Source organism: Megalopta genalis, unplaced genomic scaffold (assembly GCF_051020955.1).
Source record: "Megalopta genalis isolate 19385.01 unplaced genomic scaffold, iyMegGena1_principal scaffold0037, whole genome shotgun sequence".
Taxonomy (NCBI): domain Eukaryota; kingdom Metazoa; phylum Arthropoda; class Insecta; order Hymenoptera; family Halictidae; genus Megalopta; species Megalopta genalis.
This window is the reverse complement of record NW_027476106.1, coordinates 29,312-48,378: the sequence shown is the minus strand read 5'-3', so window position 1 is coordinate 48,378 and position 19,067 is coordinate 29,312. Positions and strand designations below refer to the sequence as shown.

Here is a 19,067-nt window from a genome sequence, read left to right as displayed (position 1 = left end):
CAGGACGCGTCGGTTGCATAGTGCCGGTACTATTTAAAGATTTCAACATACCGAATTCGCTATTATTTGCTAAGGTTAAATTATGTATATTCGTATATTTGTATATGAGTTTATTCATATTTACGTATATTATAATAACGTTTCTCACAAATATCGATCGGTATATTCTCTCCTCCCGTATTGTGCCAGATATTCGCTTTCGACAGGGTGCAACGTCATCGATGGGACGATGAGACAATGTGGCGGTGGACCAACATCCATGCGACACATTTCTCCAACAGTACCAATTGCGACACGCTGATCGTCCCAGCCTACGCGGCCCAAAGCTATAACCGTACACCAATCGTCCATCGCTGAAAAAACACATTCGATTTTAGGTTAGTCTACGTTCGCGTACAACATTTACGATTCTTTCATTTTCTATCCTCTCTTACTAAATCTGTCATCCCATGCTCTCCCTTTGGGTATTACATGCAACGACTGCACCAATTGCTCAGCAGCCTGGTTGGCGGTCATATACATCGACGGCATATATTCCTTTTTCTTTCTCGTTAAACTTTCGAAAGTAGGCTCTTTCACTTTAATGTCCAATAGACATAGTGTATGTAAATTCCTTTCCCTGTTGTATAGAAGTTTTTCAAAGAAACTCCTGGGTTTCCAATCGTCGCTCCAATAAGGAATAGATACAGTTTCACCAAATCGGTAAAGTTGAAGACCGCAACAACCGATCGCGGTCAATATGGATGCATTGTGAATAATATTCACCTAACCGCAAAACAATGGCGTCGTTATAACGATATTCTAAATATAATAATATAATAAAGTTGGAGGACCGAACGGGTTCTTTTTCAATCACCTGTAACTTTTTCTCGTGAGCTCGTACTATCAAATCGGAATGTGTTGTAGCTCCGAACGGATCACCGCCCACTAAGAGGGCAACGTTCTCGTTCTCGCTCTTTGGCAATAATTCGTCGGTATTGTTCTCGACTAGTTCTCTATCTGCCTCCAGTATTTCACGTCCATACAATGTTTCCTTAGCGATGAAACATTATAAACACGTAAATAAATCGGAATAAATACGTAGACAAATATAAATATATAATAATATAAAATAATAAGTAGAAGTAAGTAATATAAATAATAAGTAATAATATAAAAAATAAGTAGAATTTCGCTAGGCCAACCATTTAGGCCAACCAATTTCTCGAGCTTACAAAATCTTCTAGTCCAGTAGCCAAAATCGATGTGTACGTTTCTAAATAGATACGGTCACATTTACGTATTGTCTCAAGACCTTTAATGGTTATGTCCTTCGGATTACCAAGACCCAACCCGATCACATGCAACATGATGATAATCTTTGACTCTGGTTCTTCTTTTCGACTTCTTTCCGACTTCTTTCCGACCAAATAACGTTCTATGCGTGCAACTTTTTGATTTCACAGTCGAGTATGGACGCGTGGGCAGACCTACTTGTGTACAGTAACGGGTCCTACAGTACAGTATCCTCCTGCACAGTATCCTCCTGCACACCTTTCCGGCCGCAGCTTCATCCGCTAGGGGTCAGCCTAAAAATATTTTGTCCTCCGATTGGCTGACAATTCGATGCTAAGATAGGATTCACTGCAGATTGGATGCGCGGCAAAATGGTGGGAATACTTGCAGAAGCTAAATGAGCTAGAAAAATCGTGCAGAATCTGAAAAAAACGGTATGTATGACATAAATAGCTATTACGTATATATTACACCAGCTGTGATTACATAAAGTATTTGCACATCTTTTAAAACGGATTAACTTTTTTATAATTTGGCCAAGCGATCTAAATTTTTTTCTGGGGGAGGAGATTAGTTAGACGGTTTAGATTACTAGAAATTCTAATTTAATTAAATTACTAGAGATTTTCAAACATTTCAATTTGTTAGCATGATAAAATCGTAAAAAAAGTTATTTCGTTTTAAATTATTTATTTCAACACACTTTTCTTACTCCCTAAGCTGGAGCACACATCCCCACCATTTTACTGCACATCCAATCCGCAGTGGATCCTGTGTCAGCAGTGAATCAGAGCAGTCAGTCAATCAGAGCAAGGAAAATTTCCACGTTGACCCTCGCTAACGGTACAATCTGCGGCCTAGAGCTACGTACGAGAGTACACTGTACTTCTTTTTACCCACTGTTCATATATTGCTGTATGCATTACTGTACATGCATGCAGGCCCATATATGCTCCGTCCATATCGTACATACGTATTCTTAGATCCATGCAGGTCTATGGGCCACACTGGTCTGCTCTGGTCGGCTTTCTATCTCCAATCATTCTTACGATGACATTCTTATAATGTTCTAATGAACAGCTTTAAATATTATCGAATCAAGACATAAGGTAAACAAATTTTACATCCACTCGTCAAATAGAACTTGTAAGTGTGAATCTTCAATTATTATTACTCGATTCAGAGGCTACGATATATCGTTACAAGACGATCAAAGAAGGGGTCTAACCTAATTTCGTTTACCTTCTATTGCTATTAATTTGAGCTTTCGTATCTCTGATTGCAGCGGCAACAGTTTCTATACGTTCACGTTCGTACGTACAAAATACAGATGTATTTCATAACTCTTAGCCACGACTTTGCTTATACAGCGAACAATTGTTTCTAGCCTCATATCGTACTGCTGACAATTTTCAACAAAGAATGACGTTGCAACGTGCATCTTTTCTGTTTCGTACCATTTTGAGAATTAACGGCGAGAACAAATTGCATTTTCGGCCGAGGACAACGACACCGTCAGGCGCTATTCTCCCGGAACCAAAAGGGACACGATTCGGTTACGTGGGTGTTATCACCAGTGTCGTAACCGGTTTAGTCATCGGTGTCACACTCAGTAAATTGGTGGCTCATATTCTCGAGGAAAAAGAGCTATTTGTACCATCGGACGATGACGACGATGACTAGGCTTACTTCTATTCTTTCACACTTTGTGGCAGGATAATGCTGCAGAATTTTGATGCTTCAAACACACACGTATGCATTACACGACCATCGAAGGTTCGATTTCAACTGATTCTACAACCGATCTAGAATGGTTTAGAAGATTGTAATCGATTTGAAAGTTCACCTCCTCGTTCTTCACAGGAATCATTATTATATTCTGTCTTTGTACCGTTCTCTTCTTCTTCTTGTCGTTGTTGTTTCTTTTTTTTTCTTGGTGTAAAGCATGTATAGAAAGTTCCTTCTAATAACGTTGGTACGCTGTCGGATGCGTAAACAAATAATATATTTGCAAACATGTTTGCCTAAATCCAATATAGGATATAAATACAGATTATAAATACAGTATACGCGCGCGATGAAGATGCATGATCCGTACATCAAACTATTTCCGATATATGCTCGTCTAATAACTTATTTAACATACCCGATCTAGTCTGTATATGGTTTTAGTTAATAAATTTGCCGAGGAAAAGAGAAGTAAAACGAAATGTTCGAGTAATCTATCTTGAGAAAAGCTCTCGGGTCGTCGTTGGTGACAATAAATGATTCGGACAGAAAGAAAACAAGCAGAGTATTCGTTAAATCTATTTTATTGAAGCGGTCTTTTATGTAAACTCCAACCATGAAAACATTTCGTGAACCTACGAGATTCTTTTCCTTTTGCAGTTAAAAACAATTTCCGAGGCCTGTCCGGTTGCTTTACTCGCAAATGTTGAATGTACACCTAAAATCCATTTTACATTATTTTCTTTTGAACCAGTTTATCTTACCAACCCAGCGCGTCACATCCTTTTTCTTATTCTGTTCTCTTTTTTTCTTATTTTACCTGAGCAGACTTATAGGCCAATTTGATCTCTACTTCCGAGCACCTGCTTCCCAGCCATAGAAATACTTGTTCGCCATTGTCTAATATCATAATGTCGTCGTCCGCTAAATCATCCTAGAAACATGATCAATCGATCATGATTTCAATTACCCATATGGAGAATATTATACTGTACCAGATGCGCTATCACAACAAGACTTTACAACCAATAAATTTGATTCATACTTGACAGAAGTCGGTGCATTTCTCGCTAATAGTAAAATATCCTTTTTCGTTTGAGCATCTAAATAATCTAGTATAATTCATGTACTCTGCATCGGCGTCGTAAGACTTCTTTCCACCAAGGGCCACCCAAAAAAAGTTATCCGGTTCCTCGCCTTCGTTTAGAACTTGAAGACTTATCCACGGCTGTACCACAAACATGTAACAACGCGATACAATTCCCGTTATTCGGCCTACCATTCTCAATTGTGTTATCAATTCGTAATTATATTAATTATAAATTATTTTAACACGAGATATTCCGCAGATATCGTAACGTACATTATTAAACATTTCTTCGGCGATTTCTTGGATTAAACGCGCTTCGTCGCTGTCCGCTTTAGAACCAATCCAAGCATACACTATCCCAGTCTCGTCGTCATTGTTAAACGGTACATTTAAAATATAACTGCAATAAAGAGCATACAAAAAGAATCTCTCATTATTCCTCATTATCACTTCCATCCAAAACCACAAATAATCCTTGTTTATTATCTCTATAAATGATCTCACCAAAAAGAAGAATTCAGTAACGACGAGTCAGCTGGTATTTGTATCAATCTAGTACACAATGCACTTCCATTACTCCTCAAATGATAAAATTCAACTCTGTTAGTATCGGAAGACTTTGGCTGTTTGCGTTTACCATGATGAATAATAAATTTTCTTTTGAAATATGATAAGAATTTTAAGTTTTCCTGCTGCTGGTGAGTTCGAACAACTTCCAAATTCTCCCCAAACAGCGATTTAAACTTTTTCTGTAAACTGAAGACAGCATAGTCGAATCAAGCAAGATCTAGTCACATAATAGTAAATCATCTCTAAGAACAAGATATTCGAGGAGCTAAGCGTGTTCGTTTTTGTACCTAAATGTAAACGTCAACCACCCCATATTGCCTGCATCTCTACCTTGCCAGAAGTACACCGTGCATTGATAATCTTCTTCAAACTGTTCATCTCCGTCTTCGTTTTCAGCGGTATCCAACGGCTATAACAGAATCGAAAACAACAACAACAAAACAAAACAAAAAGAATTAAAAGGGAAACCGAGATAATTACAGAAAATCTTGTTGGTTGTTTATCACTTACCATCCAATAACGGCACAGAAAAACGTAACAATCTCCGCTATAAAAATGCCCAAATTCTTCTTCAGGTAGTCGCACAAATTTTTTTCCTTCCAGCACAAATCGTTCCATGCGTTCCAAATCGTCGTTCCATTCTGACATAAGTTGTTGCGCTTCGACGAACGACATCGCCGGTTGTCTAGGCATAAAAAGCGCAGCCAAATCCGCCTATTGCAACAAGATTGTTACATTAGAACAATTTCTTTTCTTTCTTCTTTTACTTTTTTTAATTTGACTTTACAGTTTTCTTCGAAATACCTTGGTTTCCTGTTGTTTAGCCCATTTCGTAAGGTCGGCGCCAGTTTTGGCGACTGATTCGGCAGTTCTAGTAAAATCGACAGCTATCACTTCGTCCCAACCAGTAAATTTCGATTTGAAAATCTAAATAAAATTATGAACAACGAGAGAGGGAGAAAGAGAGAAAATATATAATATATATGTATGTATGTATACAGCTCACCTGAGACTCAGTTCCTTCTTGTAATCTGGTTACCGTAGCATAATCCGGTCGCTCTATCATGTTAAACAATTCCTGGGATAGCTTAACAGCTGCTGCCCGCACCAACCTCGTTGACTTCTTGCCAAACCTACATTCGTACAATCATTACGTACATGCAAGAAATACATACACAATGCATGTTCGACATTTCAGCTCTGATTTACCAAACGTAAACGTCCAAGTGACAATCCAGTATATAAACATTGCGATTATTTAAAAGCGTATTCGTTAACTTCCCATGCGGCACTTCAACCTGTGGTAATTCTAAATAACCCATGCCGAGTTGCACTTGATAAAGACGGGGCGCAAGGGCTGTAAAATCCGGGTCCACATGTTCCTGCAATCGTTTTAAACGAGATTCAAGTTATATTATATTTAGTTGTAAAAGATACATATATCTCAAATATTGCACCCTACTTCTCCGTACGTAGATCGTTCTACTTACTACAATCGGTAGAAGCTGCGACGAATCTCTCACGTTCAGACACGTTAGAAAATCGTCCGATTCAGAATTCATAATTTCCGTTGTGATCTCAGCTTTGTTTTTCCTTTCGTTTTTATTAATCTTTTCTGCCATTAGTCTTGCTTTTGATTTCAACGTACTTTTCGCCTTCTTACCGTACCACATAAAAACCTTGTTGCCTGTATCCAAGACAAATACGAAACCCGGGTCCAGGGAATCGAAATGAACCGGTACAGGTTCCAGATGGATAGAGGCACCCGCAGCGTGAACTCTGTATAATCTTGTTACGAATGGCTGTCGCGCATGTAAAACGATCCAAAAGGAACATAACAGAATCAAACCAATCAAATAAGACGCAACGTATCCTACATGTTCTACAAACCGTGTCTTCGACCGTGTAAAAGCCAGACGAGGTACGACCTCCTTCGATATAAGTTATACCAGTTTCGAATAACATTAGAAATTCATCCGATTCCTCGCCTTGTTCTTCCCTGATAGTACGACATTGCGCGCCCAAATAATTCCTTAAATTTACAGCGTGGATTGCGGCGCAAGCTCTTTTATCCAACTACAACAGAACGCGCATGTGCGCGATATAGTAGACTTTATGCTGCGTGTTCGTTTATATAGTTACTACTATATGGTGTTGTTATGAAAGCCGTTGTTAACCTACGGTTGCTTTCTCTCCTATCCAGAAGTAGATAGCCCAAACCAGCGAACCGGTTTCATCGACCTCGGTCTTCAATACGATGTAACAGTCGCCTTCGTAAAACTTGCCATGCGCCACTTCTTCTATCTCGTTCGGCAAAAAATTCTCTATTTCCCATACCGATAGACCAGGTACTTGGCCCGCGTCCTCGTCGAAAAATTCCGAATAATCTAACGGTGGTTTCTCAAGGGTTTCGTCCCATCGTTTTGGTCTAGAATACGAACGAAAGAAAAACAAGATAACGAGAAGACGAAAGACAATCAAGGAAAAAGGAAATAATCGATTGTAGACCGTTCTCTCTCCCTCTCTCTCTCTCTCTCTCGAGTATCGGGCTTACTTCAATGATTCAGCTTTAGATTCTTCGCATTCTTTGTCTTTGTTCTTTTCCTTCGCTATGTCCTTCATACCCTGACGAGGGGAAAACAGGATTTTAAAGAGAGACGTCACGTTGCGACACTATAAACTATTTTACCTTTAATATCTTAGCTTGATCCTGATCAGCCTCCTCCTGATCTCGTCTTCGTCTGAGCCTCATTTTACGAGCTATCGGATCTTTGCTACCTAATACACGCATACACGAACGATTACAAGGTCACCAAGGTGTGTGTAGTGTACCAATTAAGCCTGTATCCACACAGAAAAATCATTGAAAGACTTACTGGCCGTTTGAGTCGGTGCCGGTACGTTTGCACCAGCGAGTCGCAACTGATGTTGTAAAGAAAAATCAATGTTATAAAATTCGATTCCCGATCCTTTTTGTACCTCGGTTGGTTTCGGCGGCATTACCAAATTTGGATTATCTCTCAAGTCTAACTGTTCTAAATCGGTAAGTAAATGAATAGCGTCCGGCACGGTAATCAATCGATTCGACGATAATATCAATTTCTTCAATGAGCCGCACCTACGCCAGAAGGCATAAAACTTTTTGCATGTATTTGTACCATTTCGGTAAGAAACGGGAGAAGGAAAAATGCATTATGTCGTAAAATACGTACCTGCACAAACCTTCCGGTATCATCTCTAAATGATTGTTGGCTGCTGAAAACACTTGTAACGACGATAACTTGCCGATTCCCGACGGAATACCTTCGAAATCTAGCTGATTGTCGTTCAAGTATAATCTTCTAAGCGTTACAATTTTGCACAAAGAAGCTGGTATCGCGGTTAACTTGTTCCGGCATATGTTCAACGTTTCCAATTTCGTCCAAAGTTCTGTAATGAAAAATATATTAACGGCTCGATTCTGTAGTAGTATGCATTTGCATGAACATCCGATGAAACTATGGTATGTCGACAAACTTCGACCGAACCTACCGATAGCAGTCGATAATTCAGTTATTTGATTATCACTTAAATTTAGACGACGCAAATTTGGCAAAGAATAAAGAGCATCCGGTACACGAGGCAGATTGTTCTGCGATAAATCGAGTTCCTGTAAATTCGTCAAAGTCTCCAAACTCGAGGGGATATTGTTTAAGGTTCGTTGTGTGTCGCGCATCTGTAGAGTCGTTAAATTCATCAACGACGGTAGCTGCCTAAATCGGATAAAAGAAAAGGAAAAAAAATACCACTTGCCGAAAAATCGTCGACATTTTTTTTAGCTCGTCTGTACAAAATCGTTTGTTCGCATACCTCAATTGAAAGTGTCCCAAAGGATTATGGTTCAAATTCAGTGTCTGTAAATTTGCTAGGCGACGAGTTTGCGGCGGCAGCGTCTCCAGTTTATTGTTACTGAGGTCCAGGAAGAGCAAATCGGTCAAATGAATGAATAACGTATTAGGAATCGTCTCTATGCTAAAAGACACAATTATTAGGCATTATATCGCGCAAGAGACATCAACATCGCTAGGCGTTTCTAGCGGAACCGGAACGAACACGCGGAACAGGACGAGCCACACTCACTGGTTATAACTTAAATTCAGGTTCAACAAGGAACGAGTGCGTTCGAGCCCTTCCGGTACTTCTTTCAAATTGTTATGACTCAAATCTAGAGTGGTCAGCTCCTCCAGATGAAACAGCTCGGCTGGTATGCCGCTAGATTTAATATTATTACGCCTGATGTTCAATGTTCTGAGGCAACTTAATTCCGTAAGTTCTCCGTACAAGCGTTCCAATTTATTTTTAACAAGGGAAAGATGTTCCTGTTTCATGGATAAAAACATGCTTGAAGTTTGATTGTCGGCTTAAAAATCACACTCGACGATGAAAAAGAAACTCTCGAGTAAAAAGATTTTACCAATTTCAATAGTTTTCCCATTTCTCCAGGGATTTCCATTAAATTGGTTTTATCTAATTTCAGCCATTGTATTCCGGTCATAAGGCGAACAGAATCTGGAAATTTTCCATCCTGTAAAAGTTAAAAGATAAATATTTTGTGAAACAATCAGCAAGGGGAAACTATAGAATATGCCTTAAAACGGAACAATACTTACACCAAAATCATTACTACTAAAATCAATTCCACGTACAAATGGTAACACACCTGTGTTGGCCATTTTGTCTATACTTTCAATACGTTCTTATTTCCTTCTGTATTTTTACGGCATTCGTACATCCACCTGTAACACACTCATATTTGCAATTCACAAGATAATGACTGAATGCATTTATTAGTAAATTTGTTTGCGGAATTCACCGTCGGTTTTCGGTTTACAACTTATTTTTTCCGAACTACTTATCCGCCGAACTATTTTCGAGCATGATTTTCAACGATCGAAACAACAAGATCATCGATGATTCATACAAGATACATTGTGTATCTACATGTAAAATATATCGCTCGCGCATAACCTCTAGTGATGGGGGAGATAGTACTTATCGCTTACTCGTTTTTATACATGCATATGTGACATTAGTTAAATGTACCAACTACAAATAACAAAAGTACGAGTAACAAAACAGAAAAAATCTTTCTTTTCTTTTTCTTTTGGAACGTACTAGCGCGAAAGAATACAATTGTATTTTCCAATCTCGAACTAGTCAAACGTGTATAGCATTATATATATGTCATGGCACTATACACGTGTATAGCAATAATTATGTATCTATACAAGGTATGTATACGCGGATATCTTATATACATACGCATATATGGAAACGCATATGTGTTTCCTCACTAACGTGTATATGCATTTCCGTCGCGTGTACGTACACCAAGTATGTACAACTTTTATGTACATACAGTTTCAGAGCAGTGCAACATACATACATACATACAGTCGATGTACAAAGTATTCGTACACCTTCTAAAATGGATTACAGTAATGGGACCTACTTCTGCACGCTTTTCTTACTCCCTATGCTGGCGCGCACATCCCCACCATTTTTCTGCGCATTCAATCCGCACTATAGTAGATGTCAGCCAGAATCGTCAGTCAATCCGAGCAAAAAAGATTTCTATGTATATTCATCTTCGCTAAACGGATCAAGCTGCGGTCTGCTGCTGTGGTATGCAGGAGTAGAACCCATTACTGAATGTGTACGGAACAGTACGTAGTACGGACTGTATCGTACGAGACGAGAAGATGGCTAATTATGTCTAAGCAAAGATCTGTAAATGATTGATTAAATGCTGTGCATACGTACTTTCATTCGTTAATAACTGAAATATTTAAATGCCCTTAAAAATGAATATGAACGTACACACATTGAATGTTGTATACCGAATGCGAGTATGTACATACACGGTGTATTTATTGTACGGTTTATATTTTCTAAACACTACGTAGTACGTACGCATAGGTACATGTACAGTGACGACTTCATAACTGCAATCAACTCAAGAGACACAGGGTGCGTTTACAGAGTCACGACGATTTCTTTTTTCTCGTTCTCATTGGCTGGCGACTTGACGATGGTTTTGATGCATTTCCAATTGAAGACAATTTAAACCTCCTTTTTATTCTGTCGTTTTATTACATGCGTGCACACACGCACGCACGCACGCACGCACGCACGCACGCACATACATACATACATACATACATACATACATACATACATACATACATACATACAAACATACAAACATACATACATACATACATACATACATACATACATACATACATACATACACGCACGCACGCACACAAACACACACACACACACACACACACACACACACACACAGAGAGAGAGAGAGAGAGAGAGAGAGAGAGAGAGAGAGAGAGAGAGAGAGAGAGAGAGCCCTAAATTCTAAGGGCTGTACAGAGCCTAGAGTCTAGAGACAAGGGGAAACACTGTCTGTATACATACATCTGATTCGTTGGTTTGTTACTTGACCAATAGCAAAATTCTGTGTACGCCTAAAAACCAATCAATTACATATTTCTTTAAGGTGTCTTCTTTCCGTATTTCTTCTTTCTTTCGGATAATGGTGGTCGAATGCCGTCATGTCCTGTCACGATTTAGAATTTAGAAAATAAGAAACATACGTACATATACCATACACGCTCGGCCGAGCAGGAGTGCATTTTCTATATATGCACGTATACCTACCTACATACATAATAAAACACATGCAGCACACGTAAATACATATGAGTGTAATACACGGTTCTATATTCTTCGTGCCTGTGTGCTTATACACTTTGCACCGGCGTGAGTTGCCGCTTGGTTGCCGTACATTATCGTAACGTGTAACAGCAATAGCCAACAGAAGCGTGCAAAGCAGTGCAAAGCGATCGACGAAAGCGAGGAACCGTTCCTTCTACATAGGTACATATTTTCTAGTATCTAGTACGTTTAGAAGAACGCGTGCTATAGTTGAATATATATCGTTTTAAATTCATTCTTTCGTTTGTTCGTCGACAATTGTTTTCATAGATGGCTTCAATCGAAGAACTGGATCAACTCGACAGCGGAATGGATAGTAGCGACGCACGTTCTCCAGAGGTGAAATCGCTTCTTCCCGATGACGAGGATGACGAGGAGGTATATTATATTTTACGGATTTTCGGTGAATGTTACGAATTATTTACTTCAATCCATCATCAAGTCCTTAACGTTATCAAGAATGTTTTCAATTTTTTTTTTTATTTCGTTTCTCTTTCTCTTCTTTCCTTTTCTTTTTTCTTTTTCGCTTTTTACGATATTTAGCCAATTTCCCTCACCGACCCTGTTAAATTTATTACCATTTGTTCGATTACAATTAAAACTTGTATTTCCGTATCTCTCATATGAACAAGCAACAGAGAGTATCAGAGTTGACCTTTTCGTGAATTCGTTTTCATTTAGGATGAAAGTCTTGCAGAAAGGTTATTGGGTCTCACAGAAATGTTTCCTGACGAAGTACGTAATTTCGGGTACAATGTCGGCACTTGTTTCTATAGCTGTATGAAAGGTTAGTATACACATTTTATACTTTTCGATGCTTTTCTTACTTTCAATGAAATAGGAAAAGGAAGGATTTCGTCCATTGTATAATTTCTGAATTCCTTACTTCCAGGACTATACGCTTTCTCGTGTTCTACAGCATGGTTATTCTTCAGCTCGTCCGCAATTTTATTTGCACCCATATTATTCGAGATAGAGCGTGCACAAATGGAAGAGGCGCAACGTACCCAGCAGAAACAAGTCCTCTTAGGACCTAATATGGCTATGTCTAATATGACCTCGGGTCTTCCAATGGCTCCACCGGTGCAACGATAATACAAATATTAATGCTGCATTCGAATCGTCAAGAGTGACAGTTCCATTCATCGTTTATACTTATTAGCATAACAATTCCAATGTATTTTAACCTTCCACCGTATAACCTGAAGCAAATAAGGATTATCAAATATTTCTCTTTTGGGAGTATAAAATTTGAACATACCAAATGGTTAATCGTTAAGCAATAATGATGGTATCGCTCGTTATTTCTTTTGAGATTGACAATGAATTTGTACAGGTAGGATTTATCGGCACTTTATTGTGTCATCTACACGAAAGGTGAATCTGATTATATTAAGGATTCTCAATGGTATCTTTTATTCGTTACAAAATAATTGTAAAATTTCAATAATTTTGTATCACGAATATGCTTTTACTAGGTATAATAATTAAATCTCATATTGTTATCATTTGTAGCGTATCATTTTATTGTTACTACTAATACTGTAATACACAAAATGTAATAGTGTAAACACATGGTCGAAAACGAGATATAAAATACATAACTGCAAACTGCAAGATTTTTGTGTTTGGAAAACAAAATAATGCCTCTCTACGCGAGATATTAATAATTCAAATGTTTAGAACGAAAGTGTATTTGATAAGAAATTGAAATTCTTTTTGTTTTTCTTTTTACCATAGATTATGGTGTATCCGATATAGGCTATCGAATAGCAACAGCGCATGTCGCTAGAGGAAGCAGCACAAAATCTCGTTGTGCGTTCGTAATCAATCTTGCCACTTTTGCTATTAAATGTAGATGCACTACGAACCTCGACAAATATCACTGAACCCGTGCAATTGTAGGTTCAAATTTATATTAAACATCTATAACTTATAACTCTTCTATTAAAATATTGCACTTCTCTGTATCGAGAGTGATAAGATAATGTAAGGATATTGATCTTTGACTGGACCAATAAGAAGGAAATATCTTTTTTGTAGCTACATAGTTTTGTTGTAGAAGCGATGATAGAATATAACTATGTTAATAAGAGTACAAATCGTAATTGTGTACCAATTCGGTTGCATTGTTTTTCAATTACATAGTAATTCAACTATGTTTCAATTCAAATCCTGACTATCTTAATGACGAGTGTAATTCAAATACGATTTAATTGAGATATAGTTGTTGGAATTACAGTTTATTTCTGTTTGAGACATTACAAATTCATAAATAATAATCACAATTAATTAAAATGCTAACTATTTTTGTAACGTTCGATCATCTCTGATATAAGAGGGAATTTACAGAATAAAAGATTACGATTTTACTTGCTAATCAGTAATTATAAATAGTTTGTTTTTCTCTCTTCTCTGTGCATCTCTTATCTATTATTCTTATTACTCATTTAAACTAGAATAAATGATAAGAAAATAAGTACAGATTGAACGGTATGTCAACTTTAAATACATTCGGAACCCTTGGTTTATTTTTATTATGCCCTAATTGTACCATAATTAATGTTTCTTTTCTTTTCGTTTTCTTTTCTGCTGATCCTACATGGTGCATAAGTAACCCCTTTCGTGGAGAAAAATGATGCTCTTTTCGATGACCGTACATTTATTCGAAGATTCGGTTTTCAATCGATGAGAATTTATCCGACGAATAAAGATAATTTTTTTTTTTCTTTATAGCGTCGAATGAAATTTTTTATATTTTATCTGTACGTGTCCATCTATTCTAGCCTAGAAAAGGAAACTGACAACTTTTGTCTTTTCTTTTTAATTTCTTGAAATGTAGAACAGACCAAATAAAACTAATTATAGAACAGTAATGTGCGTGGAAGGAGCAATTATTTAAGATAAACTAACGGGAAGCAATTAAAATTACTGTTAATCCCGTATGCTTTGATTGTCTATTCGATCGTTATTGTTCATTTTTGTTATCGTCATTATTATGATCATTCCAAGCGATCGATGTAATTATTGCCACTGCAGTTGCGTTTCTGTTTATTGCGGATCGTTATTATGATTATTACTATCGCTACGATGATAACAATTACTATTGTAATCGAATAAAAAGTTCATCACGAAACGTCTGAATTTCTTTTTCATTTTTAGCCCGATCGGCATACGCGGCGCCTCTGGCGAGGAAAACCGAAGCTCAGTTCCCCACGTGTATCGTGTACAGTGCCAATTCGTCTAACGTCAAAACGCCCAAACTGTTGGACGATCGGTTAAATTTGTCGGTAAATTTGATTAACAGTTTCGGCGTTTTACCGTTACACCGATTATCGCTCTGGGAACATTGAACAAAGCTTCGTCTTTTCTACGAAAGTGGCGCCACGATCGCCTGCATAGATTTGCTTCGCATATACGTATAATGTTTTTAAATAATTTTTTTTTAATGAAATCGTTGTAGAGATATCGCATCGATATCATGCGAGAAAAACAAACATCAACGCTTCTTCTCTTTTTACGCTTCATTAATTTGTTTTTCATACTGGAATTATCTTCATCCTCCGATTCTAAGATCATTCTTTGGTTTACATTCATGGGTCTTATTTCTATGTAAATTTATTGAAAATAAAATAAATATTCTCAATTGTCATAACATTGATTTACTATTTCTTCTTACCTATATCACTATCCGATGTGAATATGAAATTATCCATTGTTGGAGGAAAATAAAATAAGTAACCTAAAATAGTAACAATTGTGAAGCCACCGGTGGCCACTAACCCGCCACCTGTCTATGGAAATTGGAATTGTACCACTTTCATAATCAATGGTTACGCAATTTCTTTTACCGGCCTCATGTTCCTTGTGTCAAGTTCATAATTCTCTACATTCGTTTGGAATAACTGTTATCGATGCGAAACGTTGAACGTTAAACGTATCGGGGGATTCGAGTATGCGAGTTTGCAAAATGAATTCGAGGTGTTGATCTGTACAAGGAGAACTATATTTACTCGACAGACGGTGTTTGCCCCATCTAGCGGGAAAACGCTGAAACCGGTAGCCAAAATTTATCGCCGATAATTTGGCTAACAGTTTGAGCCTTTTGTCACTGCATCGATTGGCGCTGTACGGATATCGGAACGGAGCTTCATCTTTTCTTCGACAGAGGCGCCACATGCAGCGTGTACTGCAGGATAACCAAAAAACAATAATTATGGCGATTCATTAATAATAACGATATAATATAGCAAAGACGTTAAAAAAAGCAGGTAAAGAGGACGTAATTCTAAACAGTTATCCTATTTACAGGTATACTTGTTATATTAGGTCGAACAGACAGTGCAGAAGGACTTCTGACTATCGATACATAAATATTATTGTTTAATTTTTGCACCGAAATCCATGATGAGAGACGTAATAAAACTATGAATTTAAAGTAAACCATTAAGATATAAGAATATAAATTTATTAAGAGGGGTCGCTGGAGTGCTGGACGGTGGGTAAAGTATCGTTAAGCAGAAAACAGTAAAGTAAATTGGTTGATTTCTAGAATGCTAATTTCAGGTTCCACCAGCATTTATAATTATAAGACTTGCCATAGCGGAGAGTTTTTTGTAAAGATTACGGAATTTTCGCGTTGGACGAACCAAGAAGAAGTTTAGATGAATAAAAATGCAGACAGTTTAGGAAATGCATTAGCCAGGTATGTTGCAATGATTAATATTAAGATGAGTTTAATCGAATAGATGAATGGTGAAGGTTGTTTTCTATTACAGATTGGTGAAATGAAGATAGTTTTGATGAACTATTCCTAAAGAAGAATAAGTATGCGTATGATAAATGTTTGTGAATATAAATGTGATTTGAAAGGTATGGTATGATTATAGTTTTCTGAATTCTGCAGTGGACGCTCGACAATTGGACGGTGCTTTGTGGATGATGCGAAGCGAATGATGCAAAGGAAGATTTATCGTTGAAAGTTGAAAGATGGGAAGAAAGTAGGGAAGATTTTGCATAAATAAGAATAAGAATAAGAAAAAGAAAAAGATGTATCGGGGAGACTGGTAGGGAAGAAGACAGTGGAGCTAGTTTCTGTAAGAATAAATATGGAGCGTTTGTTTTGAAAGCGGTGCAAGTCCAGTTTGTTTGGTTTGGATAAAATTGAATGTTGGCAGATGTTGTTCCATCGGGAAGGAAGAAACACGTGGAGTTTTTGCGAGCAGTTATGACACGGACGTGACCAGGGTTGGCGTCCAGATTGTCTGGACGTCGTCCCCAATAGCCGGACATATGATATGTCGAAGAATCCAAGAATCCAAGAACTGCTTGTATGGTGGTAAAAGGTGTTTGAAAAATGGTGTACAGTATTTAGTTGATTAAAATGTATGATTTGTTTAATAAATAAATGTTTTTTTTTGGAAGAAAGACAAGGAAAGATTTTGATTACTTTTCGGTTGACTTAATAAATTTGTATTGCTAGGTTATAATGGGTTACTTTGAATTGAAAATTCCTAGTTTGACTACATCTCCGATTCTAGATACGTGTTTGTATAAATTGTAAGAGGATATAATTGATGTATTTGATATGATGCACACACATTTGATTATTATATAGTTTAATAGCTAATTAGTATTATCATTAATACCACCTCCCAAACGTCATCTCAAGCCGCGCAATGACAAGATTTAAGGGGGGGGGGGGGTGACACAAGGCGCGGGGGAGGGGGGGGGGTTGCCTAGCGAGGGGTGAGGGGGGGGGTCGCCGCGCATGCGGCGTTGTGGGGGGGGTTTCACGCGAAAAACGCGCGCTGGGGGGGCGCCGCAAGGGGCATGGGGGGGCGCGCCGCGCAAAGGCGAGGGGAATGGGGGGCGCGCCGCGCGAAAGGCAAGGGGAATGGGGGGCGCGCCGCGCGAAATGGCGAGGGCGGAGGGGGGGCGCGCCGCGCGAGGCTCGTGGGGTGGTGAGAAACGCGCGAGGGTCGTGGGGTGGGGAGAAACGCGCGCAAAATGCACTCCTTGATTCTTCTATATCACAGTTCGTTATTCTTTTGTTTATATTCATGGGTCTTATTTCTATGTAAATTTATTGAAAATAAAATAAATATTCTCAATTGTCATAACATTGATTTACTATTTCTTCTTACCTATATCACTATCCGATGTGAATATGAAATTATCCATTGTTGGAGGAAAATAAAATAAGTAACCTAAAATAGTAACAATTGTGAAGCCACCGGTGGCCACTAACCCGCCACCTGTCTATGGAAATTGGAATTGTACCACTTTCATAATCAATGGTTACGCAATTTCTTTTATCGGCCTCATGTTCCTTGTGTCAAGTTCATAATTCTCTACATTCGTTTGAAATAACCGTTATCGATGCTGTGTTGGGGCGTCACAGCGTCGTCAGTAATAGCGACGAATTATGACGCTATATATGTGGACGGTATAAAATAAAGACTGCCATCCCTCCAACGCACCTCCAACATTCGCCGATTGGCCCTGCCCGATTTTTTTGTGGCAATAGTCAATCAGCGAGTCCGTTCCAAAGCACACGTCCGCATCGCCCCGGCAAAGGCAGGAAAGTTCCTCCAGGCATCACCGTCATAATACAATGTCAGGCTGATTCTTCGGAACTTTTCCTTCTTTATGACTCGTCCCGGTCATCGAGGCCGAGAGAAGCGAAGTCCCACAAACCTAAGCTCAAAAAACAGCCGGCTAGGCACGTCCGTGTCATAAAGACATTAGTGCTGTGCATTAACAGATGCGAAACGTTGAACGTAAAACGTATCGGATGTTTCGAGTATGCGAGTTTGCAAAATGAATTCGAGGTGTTGATCTGTACAAGGAGAACTTTATTTACTCGACAGTGTGGCGGTTTGCTTGGTATTATGTTCTCTTAAACTGGATTCTTTGAGAACTGGGGACGATGGCTTTTCGGTAATAAAGGAAACAGTTAATTTGGCTAACTTGTAACGTGTTTTATTTAACTTTATGCGTACGTCTTTAGACTGTTTGTACGTCTTTACTCTCGGGAGGTTGCTATTAGACTGTGAGAGAGTCCAGTGGTTTGCGTAGCAACAGCTAGTTACTAAGTTGTAGGTGGCGCTGTGTGCCGCTTGTACGGGCGTACGCCACAACAGACGGTGTTTGCCCCCCATCTAGCGGAAAAACGCAGAAACCGGTAGCCAAAATCTATCGCCGATAATTTGGCTAACAGTTTGAGCCTTTTGTCACTGCATCGATTGGCGCTGTACGGATATCGGAACGGAGCTTCATCTTTTCTTCGACAGAGGCGCCACATACAGCGTGCACTGCAGGATAATTCAAAAACATTAATTACGGCGATTAATTAATAATAACGATATAATATAGCAGACGTTAAGAAAAAAAAAGTAAAGTTGGTAAAGAGGACGTAATTCTAAACAGTTATCCTATTGAAAGGTATACTTGTTATATTAAGTCGAACAGACAATATTAATATTAGGGAGTGTTGAAAAAAAGGAAATTTTAGCCTCGAACAAAAATTAATCTATAGTTTACTTAGTACTAAGATACTAAGATATCGGTTTACATTTTTTCGTCGGTTCCGTCAGCGGGCAACGACGGTGATGTAAACTGTATATAA

At 38.4% G+C, this 19,067-nt stretch overlaps 4 protein-coding genes and 3 long non-coding RNA genes across 16 annotated transcripts; 3 read left to right on the top strand and 4 right to left on the bottom strand.

Moving 5' to 3' along the window:
* Positions 1-95: 95 nt before the first annotated feature.
* Dph5 (diphthine methyl ester synthase) lies at positions 96-1,531 on the bottom strand. The gene is made up of 4 exons (XM_033472181.2): positions 1,215-1,531; positions 857-1,033; positions 435-765; positions 96-353 (listed from the first exon to the last, which is right to left on the bottom strand). Exons 1-4 carry the CDS (start codon positions 1,347-1,349, stop codon positions 145-147), a joined length of 852 nt encoding a protein of 283 aa, XP_033328072.2. The 5' UTR covers positions 1,350-1,531; the 3' UTR covers positions 96-144.
* Positions 1,532-2,070: 539 nt separating this feature from the next.
* Positions 2,071-4,519, top strand: EMRE (Essential MCU regulator). 4 transcript variants are annotated; one of them, XM_033472191.2, is made up of 3 exons: positions 2,071-2,421; positions 2,561-2,588; positions 2,663-4,519. In XM_033472191.2, the coding sequence occupies exon 3, from the start codon at positions 2,698-2,700 to the stop codon at positions 2,956-2,958; it is 261 nt and encodes an 86-aa protein (XP_033328082.1). In that variant the 5' UTR covers positions 2,071-2,421; positions 2,561-2,588; positions 2,663-2,697; the 3' UTR covers positions 2,959-4,519. The 4 variants fall into 4 exon arrangements, with proteins under 4 accessions (XP_033328082.1, XP_033328081.1, XP_076383855.1 ...); XM_033472190.2 differs by having other exon boundaries at positions 2,083-2,384; positions 2,459-2,588; XM_033472189.2 differs by having other exon boundaries at positions 2,085-2,384.
* fliI (FLII actin remodeling protein) lies at positions 3,570-10,834 on the bottom strand. Of its 4 annotated transcripts, none has more exons than XM_033472172.2 (23): positions 10,616-10,834; positions 9,313-9,438; positions 9,117-9,227; positions 8,783-9,021; positions 8,513-8,674; positions 8,195-8,415; positions 7,876-8,092; positions 7,540-7,781; positions 7,353-7,441; positions 7,218-7,288; positions 6,845-7,091; positions 6,554-6,739; positions 6,154-6,465; positions 5,873-6,045; positions 5,670-5,796; positions 5,468-5,590; positions 5,174-5,377; positions 4,951-5,072; positions 4,598-4,849; positions 4,367-4,493; positions 4,049-4,231; positions 3,824-3,937; positions 3,570-3,721 (listed from the first exon to the last, which is right to left on the bottom strand). In XM_033472172.2, exons 2-23 carry the CDS (start codon positions 9,373-9,375, stop codon positions 3,587-3,589), a joined length of 3,720 nt encoding a protein of 1,239 aa, XP_033328063.2. In that variant the 5' UTR covers positions 9,376-9,438; positions 10,616-10,834; the 3' UTR covers positions 3,570-3,586. The 4 variants fall into 4 exon arrangements, with proteins under 4 accessions (XP_033328063.2, XP_033328061.2, XP_033328064.2 ...); XM_033472170.2 differs by lacking the exon at positions 10,616-10,834 and adding an exon at positions 10,466-10,609; XM_033472173.2 differs by lacking the exon at positions 10,616-10,834 and adding an exon at positions 9,706-9,724.
* A 345-nt stretch (positions 10,835-11,179) lies between these two features.
* Positions 11,180-13,054, top strand: mge (translocase of outer mitochondrial membrane 22 homolog mge). The gene is made up of 4 exons (XM_033472187.2): positions 11,180-11,599; positions 11,708-11,815; positions 12,119-12,224; positions 12,330-13,054. The coding sequence occupies exons 2-4, from the start codon at positions 11,708-11,710 to the stop codon at positions 12,530-12,532; spliced, it is 417 nt and encodes a 138-aa protein (XP_033328078.1). The 5' UTR covers positions 11,180-11,599; the 3' UTR covers positions 12,533-13,054.
* LOC143261138 (uncharacterized) lies at positions 11,897-12,213 on the bottom strand. The gene is made up of 2 exons (XR_013035361.1): positions 12,093-12,213; positions 11,897-11,999 (listed from the first exon to the last, which is right to left on the bottom strand). It is a non-coding gene; the product is annotated as an uncharacterized LOC143261138 (long non-coding RNA).
* A 607-nt stretch (positions 13,055-13,661) lies between the features above and the next one.
* LOC143261137 (uncharacterized) lies at positions 13,662-18,749 on the bottom strand. Its single transcript, XR_013035360.1, has 2 exons — positions 17,584-18,749; positions 13,662-15,626 (listed from the first exon to the last, which is right to left on the bottom strand). It is a non-coding gene; the product is annotated as an uncharacterized LOC143261137 (long non-coding RNA).
* LOC143261136 (uncharacterized) lies at positions 15,589-17,066 on the top strand. 4 transcript variants are annotated; one of them, XR_013035357.1, is made up of 5 exons: positions 15,607-15,708; positions 15,767-15,935; positions 16,004-16,142; positions 16,216-16,264; positions 16,344-17,066. It is a non-coding gene; the product is annotated as an uncharacterized LOC143261136 (long non-coding RNA). The 4 variants fall into 4 exon arrangements; XR_013035358.1 differs by lacking the exon at positions 15,767-15,935 and having other exon boundaries at positions 15,589-15,708; XR_013035356.1 differs by having other exon boundaries at positions 15,617-15,939.
* Positions 18,750-19,067: the final 318 nt, after the last annotated feature.

Bases quoted from the DNA above. Each gene is read 5' to 3' on its own strand.
- mge (XM_033472187.2), top strand. From the start codon at position 11,708: ATGGCTTCAATCGAAGAACTGGATCAACTCGACAGCGGAATGGATAGT. The intron at 11,816-12,118 runs GTATATTATATT...GTTTTCATTTAG, and splicing joins ATGACGAGGATGACGAGGAG to GATGAAAGTCTTGCAGAAAG. The intron at 12,225-12,329 runs GTTAGTATACAC...CCTTACTTCCAG, and splicing joins TTTCTATAGCTGTATGAAAG to GACTATACGCTTTCTCGTGT.
- Dph5 (XM_033472181.2), bottom strand. From the start codon at position 1,349: ATGTTGCATGTGATCGGGTTGGGTCTTGGTAATCCGAAGGACATAACC. The intron at 1,034-1,214 runs GTAAGCTCGAGA...TTCATCGCTAAG, and splicing joins CTACTGGACTAGAAGATTTT to GAAACATTGTATGGACGTGA. The intron at 766-856 runs GTGATTGAAAAA...TTTTGCGGTTAG, and splicing joins CTCACGAGAAAAAGTTACAG to GTGAATATTATTCACAATGC.
- fliI (XM_033472172.2), bottom strand. From the start codon at position 9,375: ATGGCCAACACAGGTGTGTTACCATTTGTACGTGGAATTGATTTTAGT. The intron at 8,675-8,782 runs GTGAGTGTGGCT...TGTGTCTTTTAG, and splicing joins CTGAATTTAAGTTATAACCA to CATAGAGACGATTCCTAATA. The intron at 7,442-7,539 runs GTAAGTCTTTCA...TGCGTGTATTAG, and splicing joins GGCACCGACTCAAACGGCCA to GTAGCAAAGATCCGATAGCT.
- EMRE (XM_033472191.2), top strand. From the start codon at position 2,698: ATGACGTTGCAACGTGCATCTTTTCTGTTTCGTACCATTTTGAGAATT.